Consider the following 18,855-nt stretch of genomic DNA (forward strand, 5'->3'; position numbering starts at 1 on the left):
GCTAACACAGGTTAAAAAATACATTGAGGTTCTTTGCAGCACAACAAGTCAGAAAATAGCTTCGTATGAAAGCATTCTTATAGTGGGATTTTTTGTAAAAAATATCTCCACGATTTGATGTAACTTCATTAAATGCATGTCATGTAAATGCAAATAGCTGTGAATTACGTGGAAAGTGCGAGTGTCAAACCAACGGTGTGTTATTTCTAGTGACTGATGGCGGACAGGCGAGGCTCACAGGTTAGTTACGCGATGGCCACTCACTGTATTATGTTATTATTTTATGTATATAACGCTTTCTTGTGGCGCACAAAGACGTATAATGCGTCGATTGTGCATCGGAATACAAGCGACGCTGATTTAGACCAGTTTTAGGGCGCACACACAAAAACGGAGCTAGATTTTAAGTAAGGATTGTCTGTTTTCACCGTCCGTTATAGGCCTAGCTGTAGCCAGCTAGCTGCCGTCCGCTGTGTGTGCCGAAGCGGGCAAACCTCCTCAAGACGCGCGCTCCGTTATGGGACATCACTGAAGAGTATTTGCTTTAAGTTTCTCAAATTAGTATAAAACGGGTTGTTAGAAGTAATAGGCTTTTTCCTGTACTTTGCTGTCACATAATTTTAAAGTTGGTCTGGAGCTAGCTCGCGCTTTGACAAGCTAGTAGCTTCAATGTTTATTATGTTAGCTTGTTGTTATTGTTACTAGCCAGTATGTCATTAAGTAGATATTTCGTTATTATTGCAACATTTTATACTTATTATTCTGTCAGAGTCCGCATTAAGCTGGTTTTAGGTTTTGCGGCGTTTCATGTGACAACGTTATTAAATAATATAGCATATCTATCTAACTTAATATAAGATGCGTTAGATCATCTTGTCAGGTTGACAGTTAAATAACAATCAGCATTTTAATAAAGAGATGGCACGTTTAAAAACAACCTCTACATTTTCTTGTGCTTTTAAAGAAAGTGGTGTCGACTTCATTCTGACCTTATACTTATGTTTTTATTCTAAAATGAAGTAAACTAAAGTGTTTGTTAGGGAGACAAAGGAATCATTGTTCAATGAAAAAGAAGAGTCATGAATAAAAAGTAACAATTTATGCATGAGCCATGAGTGCTGTAAACATCTGCACATCGTTTCTGTCTCTGAAGTAATAGCATGGATCCGGACAGTGGGGTGGACACTCAGCGCACACTCAATCTACAATGGAAGAGCTATAAGCTAGTACAAGACCCTGGTCTCAGAAGGGTAACTCAGAAGATCTACAGATACGATGGGATTCACTTTAGTATACCAGTATGGACATTTTATTAAACAAAATCATGTTGGACCGCACGAAAATGTAAAGCATGTGCTAACCTTTAAGTCAGGAATCTAATGTCAGTCTTGTGTTTTTATTAGGATTCAGGATTTCCACCGGTGGGGGACTTGCGTGATCCCAGACCCCGTAGAATCTGGTCCAGACACACAGAGCTGTCGCTACCAGTACCCAAATTTAAGGTACGTGTTCGTTTTATCCATTAGGCTAATTTGATTCCTATTTCACAACTTATGTCAAAGTCATGTGTTTTGCATGTTATGTATTATCCTAAATCCTTGTTCTTCTCTTCCCCAAAGCTGGACGAGTATTATGTAGGCCCCATTCCGCTTAAGGAAGTGACGTTTGCAAGGCTAAATGACAACATCAAGGAGCCGTTTCTGGCAGAGATGTGTGCCAAGTTTGGTGAGGTTGAGGAAATGGAGATTCTGTTTCATCCCAAGACCAGAAAGCACTTGGGCTTGGCCCGTGTCCTTTTCACAAGCACTAGAGGGGCAAAAGACACAGTCAAGCACCTGCACAATACATCTGTCATGGGGAACATTGTCCACGTCCAGCTGGATATTAAAGGTACTTTTCTCTTTGGTCTGAAGTAAGTTTGTTAAATCATTCAAGATGATGGATATTAATTGATAAGTATTATTGTTTTGTGTTGATTTAGTTCCATTTTCTATTCCCATCTTTTAATTGTGGGCTCAAGGTTGTAAGCAATAAGCTCCTTAGTGATTTTTTATGCCGTTAGAATGGTGTTCGAGTGAATGTGAAAAACAGTAGTAGAAAAAGAATGCGTTCTCTTTCCAGGAAATGCAGCTAAATTTTCATAAAAGAAAATTGCTATTTCATGTGTCTGTTTATTTGTTTTTTTCTTTAAAATCTTTTCATCTCAATAATTTGGAATATTGATTTTGTAATATATCAAATATTGCTTTATGAATAAATACCTTTCTATGCAGTATATTAATATGATTGTGTGTTTAAATAGGACAACAGAGAATGAAGTACTACGACCTTATAGTGAGTGGCTCGTTCACCCCTCAGACAGTGCCAACTGGAGGCAAAGCGCTCACAGAAAAATTTCAGCCCCCAGCCCCAACTCAACCAGACACTGTGAGTACATGAACAAACCTTACTGAACTACAGTGGAAGGAATGCTTTGCTCTTCTATATGCACTACACAGTCCATGCCACTGTGGAGTGCTTTACCGGCCAAAATTCCTTGGCACGCTTGCAGAGAGGGACGGCCATGTTGATTTGTCTTGTAGGTTTTTTCTGCAAATTACAGTTATAAACTCAATCCCTTCGGTATTGTCATAACTAGTGTACCATTAATGTCTATCAGTCTTGGCTCACTGCATTATTGAGATGTTCACCTATAGTGAAAAAAGCTGTTTGTTTGAATAGATCTTAGGGATTGCTTCTATTATGGCTGCTGGCTTAGTTAAATGGTTAGAATGTGATTTTTTTGTATTAAGTTTCAACAGTATGTTTAGCAGCAACCATGTTAAATGATATAAATAATACCACATTCATTTTTATGTAGTCCAATCATAACTTGAAAAAATATTAGGGATTTTATTGGTTATCATACACTTCATTTCCTATATCCTTTGCCTTGATTTAGTCCCAGTATATAGATGTTCATAAAGTTAATGAAAGGATTGGTCACATTTCAGTTTTTTTCTGGAATAGTTTTGGTTTAATCAGAGTGTTCATTCTACTTTCGTTCATTACCCTCCACATTTTTAGTCGTCTGATATCCGGCGGAGGCTCTCGACAGACCAGATGGCACCGTCTGCTCCTGCCCCTCTCAACTCTGGGAGCACCACCCCATGTTCTGTGGAGACAGGGTTTGGGGATCAGCGACTAGACACCCCACCATCCTCTCTGGGGGGTCCCTTTACACCTGGTTCCTCTGCTTCCTCACAGGGTGGGGGGACTCCTTACACTCCTCGCTCCGGAACCCCTTTTTCCCAGGACTCAGGCTACACTGTTGGCAGGTTGGTTTCAGTATATACATAATATGCCTTGATTAGAAATGTTTAATTTCTTTTCAGTGTTTTGAACTTATTCACATTGTTTTTTTTTGCGCAGACACGGTGGATATAACAGCGCTCCACTCAGCAGCAGCTATCCCCCACAGGATATGCTTCCATCATCCTCCTGCTCTTCCTCAGCTGTTTCCTCATCATCAGGATTCAAGCCCCCTCGATACCCTGATGATCTACACGCTCCACCTCCACAAGAACCCTCTATGTATCTCAGGGGTCGGTCGGGATATCCTCCATCTGCACCTTTCCGGCCTAATGAACCTCCCTATCCATATCCCAACGTAGGAGGGTCTGGGATACAAATGCCATTACATCCACCCATGCCACCCCCAGGCCCTCCATATGAACCGCCTCCTGTTTCTGATAGAGAGCGAGAGAGAGACAGAGAGCGGGGACACCGGGACAGAGACAGAGATCGGGACAGAGACTCAGGGGGCCGATACGGAGGTGGAATAAGTTCCCGTCGTTCCTCTTACCACTACCAACAAGATACAAACTCTTCCAAATTGTACCATTCGCACCACTCGCATCATGCAGACCGGCGGGAAGACAGAGATGGCAGAGGGTACCGTCGGGACAGCTCAGGCTCCAGGTCGGGAGACCACGGAAGGCATCGGAACCACCATCACTCCCACAATCACCACAGCAGCGGGGGAGGTGGGTCCAGCAGGCGGAGGAGCAGCAGAGATCGGGAGTGGGAGAGAGATCGGGAAGGAGAATACTCCAACAACTCCGACCCACGTTATGGAAGTCACTCAAACTCGTCCAACAGTCTTTCACCACCTTCTGCCTCCTCCTCATATGGAGGTTATTCCTCATCTAAAGACCTGTCCCCTTACGACACACCCTCGTCCTCACGGTTGGAGCCTTCACCAGCCTTCCGTTCCCAACAGGATGCAGGGGAGAGGGGATTTGGGATGGGGAGTATTGACAATGACTATCGCACTCGTACACCGCTTGCTCCTCCACCTGCACCTCCTCCTCTCCCACCAGCCTCCGTCATCGCAGCTGCCGTGGCCGAAACGCTCGGGTCTCTTGATTTTGACCAGGAGAGCCCAGTCCGAGAAGAACAGTGGACCAATCCGAAACGCCATCCTAGCACCCCACCCCATCCTCCTCGCACACCCCCTTCCTCGCCTCCCCACGCCTCCATCCCATCATCCTCTACCTCTCCTTCCTCCACCTCCCTGCCCCACCACCTCCCCTCCTCTACAGCATCTCTCTCTCCGCCTCCCCCGCAACGCGATTCCTCCCCAGAGCCAGACTCAACCAATGAGAGCCTGCCGTTCATGCACCATAGCAGCAGTTTGGACTCGCGTATTGAGATGTTGCTGAAAGAACAAAAGGCTAAGTTTTCCTTTCTCGCCTCAGACGATGAGGACGATGAGAAGGAGGATGGAGAGAGAGGAAAAGTAGATGGGACTACAGAGGGAGGAGAGAACAAACTGAGAGCAGAGGACGGAGAACGGTCTGCCCACAAGAGACAAGGGGAGATGGATGGAGGGCAACAGAGGAGAAAAGGAGATAGAGAGAAAGATGGACACCGCAGCAGAGGTAAAAGACAAGGTGGTGGAGGAGGCAGGAAAACGCCTCCAGAGGTCGCCTCCTCCACTCCTGCTGCCCACGGAGTAGTGGCAGACTCACTTCAGGGCCAAATGCCTACTTCTCAGGAGGACCACATAACATCTGACCCCCACAGGGCTGCACATACACCACCCATCTACAATGGAGAGGCACAGGTGAACATTACACATTTAAAAACGCTAAAAGTCAACATGACACTTGAGGTGGTTTCCCAGTGAGGGATTAGTTTAACCCAGGACTAGGTCTTTGTTCAATTGGGATATTAAAGTCATTTAAAAAAACATACTTTACAAAAAAACATCACTGTGTGCATCATTAGACAAAACAATTTATATTCATATATTTTAAGATATGTCAGTGCAAGGTGTTTTCGATCAAGACACCTTTAACATTTAGGGCTTAAGCCCTGTCCTGGAAACGGCCCCATAAAGTTATCACATTTACTTAGTCGTGTTCGAAGTAATCGCCTAATTGCAGTTATATGCAGTCATTTTATTTTCGTGGCTTGTGCCTTAGCTCTAAATAAAGAACAAAGATTCTGAATGATATGAAAAATATATCTGCCACTGGTGTTCTGACCAAATGAAAACATAAACGTTTTAAAATTGATCAAGTTGGTGACATCTTGCAGGTACGGTGGAAAAGATCCACCACTTACCGCATCCTTTCAGATGTCAGAGCCACCTCTCAAAAACAATCAATATTATCTCTTCCTTAGCGCAGACTCTGTCACTTTCACTTTTTGAATGCAGGCTCACAACAGATTGAGTTTTCTTGGTTTTAACAATAATTGATTTCCCACATATAATCGGAGTTAGGACGTATTAAATTGAGTTGTTTACAAACATTCCCCAGATCACACAAATTATAAATCATTATAAGCTTACTGTTGTGAATTGGGGTAAAATAAGGCAATAGTTTTAAATACTGATCTCTTTATGTATGGCCCCCAAAATTATATCTGTTTATTTTCGAACCTCAAAGTTAGAGATCACAGCTTGAACGCACCTTCCTGTTCCCATTGTGCATCAAAATGTAACAACAACAACTTGCATCATTGGCTAGTTATATAGTTAGGCTGGTTGTTGTATATTAAAGATATAAGCAGCATTAACATTGGAATACATAAATGCTCTCAAGAATGACATTGAAGGGCCTAAACATCCTCAAAAAGCAGGGTCTGGTGGTTTGACTTGTCAGGATTAGTTTTCCACATCTGCTGAACTTGTATTCATTCTTTCTCAGTTCTAGTATACATCCAAAATTCCACATGGGTTTCACTTTGCTTTTTATAACTGCTTTCTTTCTCACACCACTAAAATAAGGTTTTGAATGCTATTCATGTTTACTTTAATGTAGTGTTGAATTTTATTTAAACCCCTTCTGCCACAAGTGTTTGTTTTTTTGCCACTACATATATTTGATTGAATGTCAGCTAAATATAACTTATTTACATAATTTGTCACGCTCTCTTCTCAGCCATCCCCTCACTCCTCTGGGGAGGATATGGAAATATCAGATGAAGATGACAACGGCATCACCACAGCAACATCCCATCCGGCCGCGTCTTCCTCCTCATCACCAGCTGCCTCCTCACAACCTGCTCTCCCTTCCCAAACCCCAGATCCCTCTTCCAGTCCTCCCCCCGACACCAGCCAGCACTTTAGCACCACCATGCCACCTCCACCCATTCCGTCTTACCCTCCCCACCTCCCTCCTCCACCTCCACCTGGCTTCTCCCTACAGCCCCCTCCACCGCCCGGCATACCCCCTCCGCTTCCTCACATGGAGCTGCACCCCGAGTATCCCCCTCCCCTGCCGCAACACATGTATGACTACGCCAGCTCCATGGAGCTCATGAGCCAGTACAGCGGCGGGGCGCCCATGTCATTTCAGATGCAGACGCACATGCTCGCTCGTCTCCACCAAATGCGAATGGCTTCTTCCAACAGCACTACAGTACCCCCTGGAGAAGTCCCGCCCACCTCTGAATATCCTCCCTCATATCACCTTCATTCTATACCTCCTCCCCACCACCCACATCACCCATACATGGACCAAGAGGGGACTGTGCCCGCCCACTATGACCAGGACCACCGCTACATCCCTCCTCACTTACCGTACGCCTACCCCGACCCTCATGCCGCGCAGCTTCCGCCTCCTCACCATCACCCCATCCCGCCCCCCCACAGTCCCTGGCCTCACCACCTCCTGCCTCAGCAGTTCACCCCTAACTACCCTCCACCTGCCTTTGGGACGGTGCCTGGTGTGGACGGAGAGGTGTATGGAACAGCAGATGACCAGATGGCCATTATGGGTCACAACCCGTGTGAGGCGGTAGTGCAGCAAGTATTGGCAGCTTTGATTGAGGAGATGAAGAACATCATGCAGAGGGACCTTAATCGCAAGATGGTGGAGAATGTCGCTTTTGGCACTTTTGATGAGTGGTGGGACCGCAAGGAGAGGAAAGCTAAGGTAGCATTAGATTAGAACATTTCATTTATTATCAATTGAATTGATTGAATTTGGTATTGTTTAATAGTGCTGGCTTCTTTCTCTTGTTTGCTCAGCCATTCCAGACAGCAATGCGGGGAGTATCGGTGGTGCGTGAGGAAGAGAAGAAAGAAGAGAAGCCAAGCAACCGACCTCGAGAACCGCTTACATCTCTGGTTGACTGGGCCAAGAGTGGAGGCGTGGAGGGTTTCTCCCTCCGGGGGGCATTGCGTTTGCCTTCTTTCAAGGTGCTTGGTTTTATTCCCACCATTTATAGACCAGGGGCCTCATTTATCAACAGTGCATACGCTCAGATGTGTAAGAACAGTTTCACGCAAAGTTTGGATTTACCAACTTGTACATATACTTAGAAATGTGCGTAAATATACGCCCTCTTAGTATGCTTACACATAAAACCTAGTGGTAGAGCAGTGATAATACAAAAAGAAAGTGCCACCTTGTGTTTCCTTTGTCCTTTATTTGCAAATACTCAACTGGTAAATTCAAAAAAAGCTAAAAAAGACAGAAGGGAGATCATTTAAAATGATTTTGCTGGATGATTTGGCAAACCTTTTATTGAAAGCACAATATAAAAGACACACTTGACAGAACAATATATGAAAAAAAGAATAAAAGAAAAAACATTCAAACAAACTGAAAAAGAACAAAAAGAAGTTTGCATATTAATCATTATTATAAAATTATATAATTTTATATATATAACTTATTGCTTTTCTATTACTACATCGCTATACCAAATCATAATAACATTGCAATTTCACCTAAAAAAGAACTGCAAATTCTGTTTCTGTTCTGAACATTTTAATTAATGCAAAATAAATCTCCAATAAATAATTATGAAATTAACAAAAAAAAAACAAATTGAGCAAAACATGCATTGCGCAAAGAATGCGTTTTCAAAGACCGCCGGGATCAGAGCACAGAGTACATTCACATGATTTATAAAGGAAGGTTTCATCACCAAATACGGTTCATTGGGGGCGTTTCCGAATGCAAATGACCATGAAAGTAACCGAGCATGGCGTTTAAGAGCGTATGGGATTTATCAACAATTATTACTCACTGGTGTGAGAAAGAACCGTGTGCGCATGTTTGATGAATAAAGATTTTTTTGGACTTGGACACATTCCAAATTTCATTCTCAGGACCAAATATAGAATATTTTCTACAGTTCTACTTTTCTACTGTTGATAAATGAGGCCCCAGGATAGCACTGAAGACAGCAAGTTTAAAACGTTTTTTTTTCAAATGAAAGCTTTATGTGAGTTAATGTCTAAAATGCTAATAAGTAATGTGTGATTCAGGTGAAAAGGAAGGAGCCTCAGGAGCTTGGAGAGGGTGGTGAGCTAAAGAGAGCGAGACCTTCCACTCCACCTGATGAAGAAGACGAAGGTATGCCTGAAATTCAGTGCTTTAAGACCAATTTAATAGCATGCATCAGAAAGACATTCTCATCTTAACATTTACAAAATTCTACTTCTATAACCTCTCTATATATATACTCCTCGTGACTGTGTACTCTCTCGCCGGCAGATTCCTATCAAAGTAAATCTGCAGACACTTCTACAGGAAGAACAGAAGAGAGGCGTGCAGCGGATAGAGCAGCAGCCCAGAGAAGAAGAAGAGCCAAGGCCCGTAAACCGTACGACCTGGACAGCGAGGGAGAAGAAACTTCAGATGGTTCCTCTTCTGAGAAGGTTTGTTTTTTTCTTTGTATGTGTGACTATGGATTACATGTTAACCTGTTGTCTGATTATTGATATAATAACTAGATTTTTAATACGGCTGTGTGATTTAATAATGTGATCAGGGCCAATGTTGAATTTCTCAGTGTTGTGGTCATTTTCATGAGTGGCCCGTTCTCCAGAGGCCCAATGAGCAGGCTGTGCTATAAAGGATATGAGTGGCTTCCATCACAGGGCCTGGGGTTTAGGATTTATTGGGTATAATAATCTTGGTCAGAAGGAATTTCAGGAAATTAATGTAGGAAGACAATTTCCAATATACGTATTTGAGTTCTAGATAACATTATATTTAAACTACTCTTCCTCTTTGTATCCCCTTTGTATTATGTATTGAGATACATTTTATCCTAGGAATGCTAAATATGCTATATTAATTAGTAAGTGTGTTGCTTGAGTTTTTTCGTACATGTATAAAAATGTATTTATTTCGGGAGTCAATTGTCATTATTTTAGGTATTCGCTAGATGGCAGCATTTCTGAAATACTTCTGGCCGTTATTGTAAAGGATTCCCATAACTCCTAACAGATGGGTCTGGACATGTTATTGTACCTATTCTAAGTATTGTTTACTGTTTTGTTTTATTGTTAGGAGGACGATGAAGACAGTGACAAAGTGGATGAGTCAGAGGGTAACAAATCTTATTTTTCTTTCGAGCTTGTGTTTGAGACTGTTATAGAGACTGTTTGTATAAAGTGTAAGCAAAACTAAATCTAGGTTTCATTTACATTAAAGAGTAAATAGTAGCAAATTCTATTTGTACCCATTTTAAATATTAGCATGCAACTAAATTCTAGTAAAACATAGGGTGTGTCCAAAATGGCCCCCTATACATGTTCACTATTCCCTACCTTAGTTCACTAATGTAGTCCACTTGAAGAAGCGAATGGAAACGAGTGAGTGAATTTGCACATGCGGGAAGTTCTGCGGTTGCCATCTGCCGAGATTAAGAAATTCATTCATTGTCAGCATCACTAGATGGCTAGCAGCTAGCCGTGAGTATACATCGGTTGTACACTTGTTTTTACGATGCATCATGGGATTGAATGAGTTCACTCAATCATTTCCAGTTTGAATTCAGAAACCCCCAAAAATGATGTCCCCTCAAATTGTGCAGTGTGCACTATATCAGGTATAGGGGGCTATTTCGTACACAGACCCAGTCTAATGATTTCTTTAGTCTGTTTTTACCAGTTTTTTTTTAAGTCATATAATGGTCAATGTGTTTCTAACCTGCAGGTATTCAATGTTATTTTCTACTTTGCTTGTGCACTTAGATGAAGCCCTTAGTGCAGACAGTGATGACGAGAGCATTTCTTCCTCCTCCTCTGGGAGCTCATCGTCCTCCTCTTCGTCGTCCTCTTCTTCGGATGAGGAAGATGAAGAGGAAGGTGAGCAGGGAGCAGAAAGTGAGTCATTGGACACAATGGACGAGTCTACAATGGACAGTTTGGCTGTGGATGCAGACAAAGATGAAAGGTATGTCTTTCTAGATTAACAGTGAATATAGGTGCAGCTGTTTGATGGACATGTTGAAATCACTAATGGTTATATCTCTAACAGGGACAAAGCAAGCATCGACCAATCATCAGTGACCGTCAAGCCAGGTCAGTTAAAAATCACTGTTTTAAAAAAATCTTGTTTAATGCACGAGTTATAAATCTTGATTTACATTTTGTGTCTTAATGTTTTTCTCTTTCTGTTTACTAGAAGAAAAAGCTGCTGCAGCCGTGCCTCCATCTTCACCATATCCCCGTCCTTCCTCTCCCATTCTCCTCCTCCCCCCTCTCAAGAAACGTCGCAAGACGGTTTCTTTTTCAGTGGAAGAAAACGAGGTCAAGCCCTCTGTTTTGCCGTCGTCTGCTCCCTCTCCATCTTCAACTCCTGCCTTACAGTCTCAAGCTCCAGATCTTCCATCTTCAGGTACTCCTGGAAGCCCAACCATTGCTCCGCTTGCCTCCTCCAAGCCGCTACCCATGCTCCTACCATTTGCTTCTCGTCCCAGCGAGGGCAGCACCCTTGCCTCCCCTGCCTCCCCTTCCACCATTCTCACCGTCCCTCCACCTGTACGTTCCCTGCGGCCTGATGAGCCCAAAAAGGGTCCAGCTCTCTCTCCGATTCCTTCCGGTAAAAATTCCTCCAAACGTGCGCCGGGCAAAGAATCACCCAGAACCCCTCCAACACCTGTCTGTCTCACTGTCCAGAACCTCCCTCTGGACCATGCCTCATTGGTCAAAATGGCCTACGAGGACCCCATACCTGTTCCAACGGCTCAAAAGGGTCGCCAACGTGGCCGCCCTCGGACACTCAGCCAGTTGGGTTCTCCTTCCTCCTCCTTGCACCCTGCTCTGCGGGAAGAGGAAGGCGAGGAGGATGACGAGGAGTTGGAGCAGCGGCTGAAACTCAGGGAACAGCTGGGAGTGTCCAGCCTGTTGCAGTTGGCCTCTGTCTCTAAACCTGACCTGTCTGTGCTGGCCGATGTGGCACTGAAGATGGACCCTGAGGGAGATATCGATTCAGAAGAAACGGAGACCTCAGATGAGGCAGAGGAGCACAAGCTGGAGGAGGAAGAGGGAGATATGTTCTCCCCTCACCCACGCCAACCACTCATGGATCCAGAGGGTCTGTTTGTCCTGCAGGAACACAACTATTCAAAAACTGTACAGCTCCTTACCTCTCCTCAGAAGAGATCGAAACAGGATCCAACTGTCCTGCTTCCTGCAGACCTCAATCAGCACGGTGTCCAGGAAGCTCCAGAGGAGGTAATTGGAGAAGCTCTTGCAGGCAGGGCAGGGGCTCCAGGCCTGTATGTAGATGTTGCCGGAGTGGTGTGCGAATCCCGGGACGCTGCTGAGGCTCAGGTGAAGTCTCTAGGTCCTCCTCACAAGAGGAAAGGATCGGTTAATAGGGAGCTGGAAGTGGTGGAGCGTGGGAAAGGCAAGAGTAAAAAGAGAAGTAGGAAGGACAAAGAGAATGAGGACCTTCAGGCCATTAAAAAACAAAAAGAGAAACCGGTCAAGAAACAAAGGAAACGGAAGTTAGAGGTTTGTAGTTCTTTCTGCTTATCTTTTGAGAATGTTTTGCCTGAGCTTTTAGTGCTGTCATGGTGTTATAATGAATAAATTACTTTTTGCTTGAAAATGAGCTTAAAGGGTTCACTCAAAAAGTAAAATTCTATCATCATTTACTCATCCTCAAATTGTTCCAAATCTGTATAAATGTCTTTGATCTGATAAACACAGAGGAAGATATTTAGAAGAATGCTTGTAATGAGTTCTTGGCCACCATGGACTACCATTTTAGGGAAAATTACAATGGTAGTCAAAAGTGCCCAAGAACGGTTTGCTTTCCTACATTCTTCAAAATATCTACATTTGTGTTCAACTGAACAAAAAAATATATAAAGCAATTTTTCCTATTGTGGTAGTCAATGGTGCCCAAGAAACTATTCTTACAAATGTATTCGTCCGTGTTCAGCAGACCAAAGAAATGTGTACAGAATTTGAACAATGTGAGGGTGGGTGTGTAAACGATGATAGAATTTAAATTTTGCGTGAACTGTCCCATGAAGCCTTGGTTACTGTCATTGTTCCAGAAACCTCAAGAATGTTGGTGTGGTTTAAATGTGTGCTTTAATTTTAGGTACACTGTAAAAACAATTTTAAGTCAAATCAACTTGACGTTCATCTTACTATTTAAAATTTTGGCCAATGGTGAATTACTGTAAAGTTTCTGTAGGTTGAAATTTCGTAAAAAATGTTGGTTAGTTGAAGTGACAATGTTGCAGTTATTTCATCATGCTGCATTATCCTTTTGAAAGTTCAAGCTGTTGCAATGTAACAGTCTGTACTTGAACTCATTAAACCACACAAACTGCTCTCCTTAGCATTTTGTATTGTGAGGTAATACTGAAAAGTTTCAGAGCCGTGTCTAAACACTCTTTTCTTGTTTATTGTATCCAAATTGTCTGTTTTTCCTCACGTTTACTCTATTGCCAGGAGTTTGAAGATGTGGATGTCGAGCAACTGGAGTCTGGTGAGCTTTCCAGCTCCGACTCTGGCGACTCCGAGTTTGGCTTGGACAGATCTCTGGAGCATGAAAAGGAAGACGTTAGAAAGAGCGAGCGGCTCTTTCTACAGGAGGCTGGAGTGATCCCCTCAAACCAGCGGCGATCCAAACACACCCTGGAGCCCACGTCTGTACCCACGCTTCGTCCCTCGTTTAAGAATCGCAGCGAGTTTGAGCAGATGACCATCTTGTATGACATTTGGAACACAGGCCTGGATCAGGAAGATATGAGGCTTCTGATGTGCACCTATGAGAAACTGCTACAAGATGACCGTGGAACCGACTGGCTCAATGACACACACTGGGTCCCTCATACCAATATCCTTTCTGCTGCTTAAGAATCAGGGTGCATTTGTTTAATGGGTTGAGTGGAGGTTGGAAGTTTATTCCTCTGCATAGAGGGTGTGATGGTTCTATAAACTGCTCTGTTTGTATTTGCATTCAGCTTGAGCAATATTTGTGTAGATCATTAAATAATTTTTTGCCTTTAAGAGGGATATTTAAAAAAAAAAATAGATGGGAAAAAAAGTGTAATATTCCACTGAGTTTTGATCCTTAACCTCTCGCCTGCACTAACCAACATCCCGAACCCTCGGCGGAAGAAAAAGACACCAGATGGGCAGCTAAGAGAACATGTTACAGGCTGTGCTCGCAGTGAGGGATACTACGCCATCAGCCGCAAAGAGAAAGACGTCTATCTCCACCGTCTGCTAGATCAGCCAGTGACAGTACAGGAATTTGGCGACTACGATACTGCTGTAGGCTCAGATTTTGTTGTCACAATTGTATAATATATAATATAAATTAATTTAAATATGTTTAGCATATCTCTTAAAGTTTGTGTCAATAGGTTTGTACACATCTTAACACCCATGTTTCTGCCCAAGGGCTCCAACCGTCTGCTGTCTGAGAGACGTTCAGAGCAGAGGCGTCTTCTCAGCGCTATAGGCACTCCAGCAGTAATGGACTCAGACCTGTTGAAACTTAACCAGCTTAAGGTAATGTTCCTCAGTTCATTGACATGACTGTGACCTTGATCACCTTATCTCTACTTTTATTAAAGTGGCCTTGCCTTTTACTCTAGTCTGTTAATACTCTTCACCTTTCATCCCCACATGAAGAGCTTTTTCTTTAATATTTCACAAAAGTACATCGTCTGCCATTATAAAGTTGTCACTGATAGGTAAAATGCAGTAAGGGTTTAGTTATCTGTTTGTCAGCGTTTCAAAAACCTTACTCTCTTTCTATATATCAATAAAATGACTGTTTTATATGTTGTTCATCTTTCCCTAGCTTAAACTCTGGTCATGTCTGTAAACATGGCCTTGCAGATTGCATTTATTGACAAAATGTTGCTTTAAATAAATCATCTGCAAATGTAATGTCAATGAAAAGAATGTTTGGGTATTTTGTCATCTTCCTGCAGTTCCGTAAGAAGCAACTGAGGTTCGGCCGTAGCCGCATTCACGAATGGGGCCTGTTTGCCATGGAGCCCATTGCTGCAGATGAGATGGTCATTGAATATGTGGGACAGAATATCAGACAGGTAAGCCACACACTACAGGTTTAGCTTTCATTGGAGATTCTGTGCTGTAGGTTCAGCTAATCAATTATTGATGGTGTGATTAGGTTCAACTGTTACTATATGATCGATCTATTCTAGAATGTAAACAGTTGTTGGATCTTTAGATATAAAAACAAAAATTCATAATAGTAATACAAAATATTTGTTTGCCCATTGTGATGCAAGACTACATCGAATGTCTGGCTTAATACAATTTACTTTGTTAATCCCTGAAGGGAAATTACCAACAAACAAAGAATAATTCAGACTCATCACACAATTAAGAAATAATGAAACAAATTTTCAAAAGACACAGGACAAAATTATACCTGTCATCAAACTAAATGCCCCATGTCATGTAAGCAAACTTTGCTCTTACATAAAGTAATGATACTTGGCACGTATGGATATGCTGGTTAAGCATTCACTAAACATGATAACACAGTTCTTTTGGTGATGTTAATTTTGCGTCACATTTGACATGCATGCATGATACGTTAAAAAAAAAACATTTATACATATAATATGGCTAATGTACACCATATATAAGATTTTCAGTAATACAGTGTATTCTATAAGATCAGTTAATTTGATTGTTTTTATTATTTCATGGCATCTTATTTTTATGCAATTTGGCCTTGTGTCTGTTTGTTGGACACTGTGTTTTCTACACACCTTTCTTGCAGCAATGCAAAGGTGTGAAAAGCACTATAAATAAATATGAATGGCCTGATGAGTTGATGTTAATAAGTAGAATGCTTGTTTTCAGATGGTTGCTGATAATCGGGAGAAGCGCTATGCCCAGGAAGGCATCGGGAGCAGCTATCTATTCCGTGTCGACCATGACACTATTATTGACGCCACAAAGTGTGGCAACTTGGCTCGATTTATTAACCACTGCTGCACAGTAAGTAATGCTTGGATATTTGGATATCTCTCTGTGTCGCTTAATTTATGATAAACACATGCTGCCACTCCCAATGTAAACTAATGTTACTAGACACAAATATGTAAACACACCATTGATCGACACTGCAATGAAAACAAACACTTTAGTTAATCAGGCTGGTTGTTTGATCAACGCCACAAATGTCAAATGTAAATGTTTACACATTATCTTGCCAATGTGTTTGTGATTTCTGCCAAACTGTTCCACATTTTATTTCTGTCATGTCCCTGAACTTTTCATTCACTGCCAGATGTCCTAGTAGATTGTAAGAAGTCTTGGCGATTTTGTTTCTGAAAGTTAAAGGATAAGATTTGGGTTGTTCTCGCTCCATCTGTGAATGGAATTTATGGTATCATCATGCTCAACATTCCCTCCAGCAGCTGAAGGAGTACAATGAGCTCATAGAGTTATGAGGCCGAACAATGAAACACAGCCAAATCATCCACTGTATTGTATGGTGGTACAGAAACACACCGCTGTGCCTTTGGGGAACGTAACGCTTTCTGCCTTATTTACAGTTTAATGTACTTCTCTTACAGCCCAACTGCTACGCCAAAGTGATCACCATCGAGTCCCAGAAGAAGATAGTCATATACTCCAAGCAGCCGATTGGTGTGAATGAGGAGATCACGTACGACTACAAGTTCCCCATAGAAGAGAACAAAATCCCCTGTCTGTGTGGGACGGAAAACTGCAGAGGAACCCTTAATTAAAGCAAGTTTCTAGGTCTTTCCCCTAATAAATCACTTGCCAGTTTTCTTGGCCAATAAGCTGCTTTTGTCAGAGCAACAGATGTGCGTGACATGTAATGGAGGAACTTGCAGTAAAATGAAAAGTTTTATCCTCGATAACAGACGAGGGAACAGACACACCCTGAGTACATTTGGCTAGTTGACACCCGATCGCACAAAAATAAAAATAGATGTTTGGATGTTTAGATGTAAAAACAACCCAGGGTCATCGAAATCTCAGCACTGCCGCAACATCTTGAGTTGCACTTCAGAAGCAGTTTTCTTTCCCCGACCTGGCCCTGATCGAATGTATTCCTCCCTTTGCAGCTGTATGTGGTATTTTGTTTTGGCCAAGGTCTGTGTTGTGAACTCTAAACTGATAAACTGTAAACCAACTGCACAGAAAAATGTTCTCCTCATGTATACACAACATTTGACCATGGCAGACAGCCAGACAGTCCTGGATGCTTTTTCTTTCTTTGATTTTTTTAAATCAAGAAGAACGTTTTAAAGACATGCATTTAGGACTTTTTGTAGTACTACACCCCGGAAAAAAAACGGGAGTTCTAGTTTTAGTTATTGAAGTATATTTATTACAGTCACATAAAAAGTGTGAGAGTTTGCCAGAGGATTACCTGTGTAGAATCACCCCTGCCTTTTCATATGGAGCTGTTTTGGCGCGCACGTTCTTTGAACTGAATGGGACTGAAAAATGTTTGTTTGAGATGTCCCTCTTACAAACTTGCTGGTTATCTGTAACAAACTTTAGTAAGCGCTGTTGTTACACTGTACATGGATATATTATTTTTTATAAATAAGTTGAAACAATTTCTGTACACTGTAACAACAGTCATTCTAGAGGTTATGTTGTTCATTACCATGTTGTGTTATTGTTTTAATACACATTTCATTAAGTTAAACATATTTTCGGTAAGTTTCATCAGTTGTTTTTAGCAATATAAGGAGGATATGTGTTGTGTGCTAAAGCTAAGCACTCTGATACTTCTGAAAAAGGAGATGATAGTTGAAGTCAGTGAGTATTTCCTTCTGTATTGATGTTTTTGGACCACTGAACGTGAAGCTTGTGTATTAGGATTGAGGAAGAAGAGGGCAGGTTTTGATCTTAAGCACTCCTGGACTTGCAAGCTGCATTGAATGTGCATATTCCAACATGATATTAATATCCCCTCAAGAGAGTAAAGCACGTGGAAAGGGTGGTGTCTGTTTATCTGCCCTCATATTATCGGTCGTCTCTCTCTCCCCCTCCACTTTTCCAGTAAATGTCTGTGAAGTTGACATGCCTCATATACCTTCTCATTTTCCACTTTGTACTTTGGGCCTTGCCAGCATTCTGTTCCTTTGAGAGGAAAATGTGTAAAAAATGTAGATTTATCACAGTCTTTCTGTAAAACTGATCCGCAGAAGCATAACCTTTCAAATGGACAAAAAGGACAAAAAAAGTTAAAAGAATTGCGTGTAAATATTGTAGAGGTGTTTGTTTCTCGTAGAAACACACTGGTAGTCTGTAAATATGTTCATCTTTTTCCTACTTCCCATCGCAAGAAAATAATTGTACATACCTATCATTCAGTTATCTTATGTTTTTTTGTTCGTTTATGTTGTTTTATTTCTTTTAATCTGGTTTAAAGTTTTAATATTATTTGCAATATTTCTCTTGTATTAATGCGTTGGACCCTTTATTAATGGTGCATTAAAATATTTTTTAAAAAATACTTTGCTGAGTTTTTTCACTCTGTATAAAGGCTGCACATGGGTTTTCAGGTGGCGGGTAATTTCCATACCCTTAAAACAGATGTACGTCACACTGCAATGATGTTGTCTGAAATATTACCTATGTCTACGTATGAAATTGTTTCACTTATATATGTAAAGATAGTGACGGTGATTCTGTTGTTTTTTCCAACTGCAATGTCACTTCTCAACGAACAATGACTGGGTTTTTTTTTCAATTCACAGGAAATGCATTTATTATTTCATTGTATAGACCATTGTAGGGCTGTCACGCTACCCGTTTACTACACAATCATAATGCCCAATAGAATTCACAGTAACAATGAAATCATCTGGATTTCTGTTAATTTGATAATGATGCTTTCACTCTATTAGGTTTTTTATTTTTTATATCAAACTCAAAAGTATGAGTGTAGGCAGGCATAGAAGAGAATTTGTAACCATCGTGACTACCCAGGCAATATTGCAAATGGGTGGTGAATTATTTACAATAAAATCATATGTGAAGTATTAACAGTATATGGATTTTCATGTTTATATTAGATATTTTAAGCAATCCCGGTACATTGTGGCACCGCAATG

The 18,855-nt window shown here is 41.7% G+C and overlaps 1 protein-coding gene across 2 annotated transcripts; it reads left to right on the forward strand.

Moving 5' to 3' along the window:
* Positions 1-224: 224 nt before the first annotated feature.
* setd1a (SET domain containing 1A, histone lysine methyltransferase) lies at positions 225-18,787 on the forward strand. Of its 2 annotated transcripts, none has more exons than XM_056753804.1 (21): positions 225-240; positions 1,154-1,298; positions 1,404-1,502; positions 1,620-1,890; positions 2,303-2,427; positions 3,067-3,317; positions 3,412-5,107; positions 6,432-7,427; positions 7,523-7,693; positions 8,771-8,858; positions 9,000-9,163; positions 9,801-9,840; positions 10,487-10,688; positions 10,773-10,816; positions 10,920-12,253; positions 13,208-13,595; positions 13,851-14,035; positions 14,165-14,275; positions 14,704-14,823; positions 15,611-15,748; positions 16,330-18,787. In XM_056753804.1, the coding sequence occupies exons 2-21, from the start codon at positions 1,161-1,163 to the stop codon at positions 16,501-16,503; spliced, it is 6,735 nt and encodes a 2,244-aa protein (XP_056609782.1). In that variant the 5' UTR covers positions 225-240; positions 1,154-1,160; the 3' UTR covers positions 16,504-18,787. The 2 variants fall into 2 exon arrangements, with proteins under 2 accessions (XP_056609782.1, XP_056609781.1); XM_056753803.1 differs by lacking the exon at positions 225-240 and adding an exon at positions 344-535.
* Positions 18,788-18,855: the final 68 nt, after the last annotated feature.

The sequence above is a fragment of the Triplophysa dalaica genome, chromosome 7, assembly GCF_015846415.1.
Source record: "Triplophysa dalaica isolate WHDGS20190420 chromosome 7, ASM1584641v1, whole genome shotgun sequence".
Classification (NCBI taxonomy): Eukaryota; Metazoa; Chordata; class Actinopteri; order Cypriniformes; family Nemacheilidae; genus Triplophysa; species Triplophysa dalaica.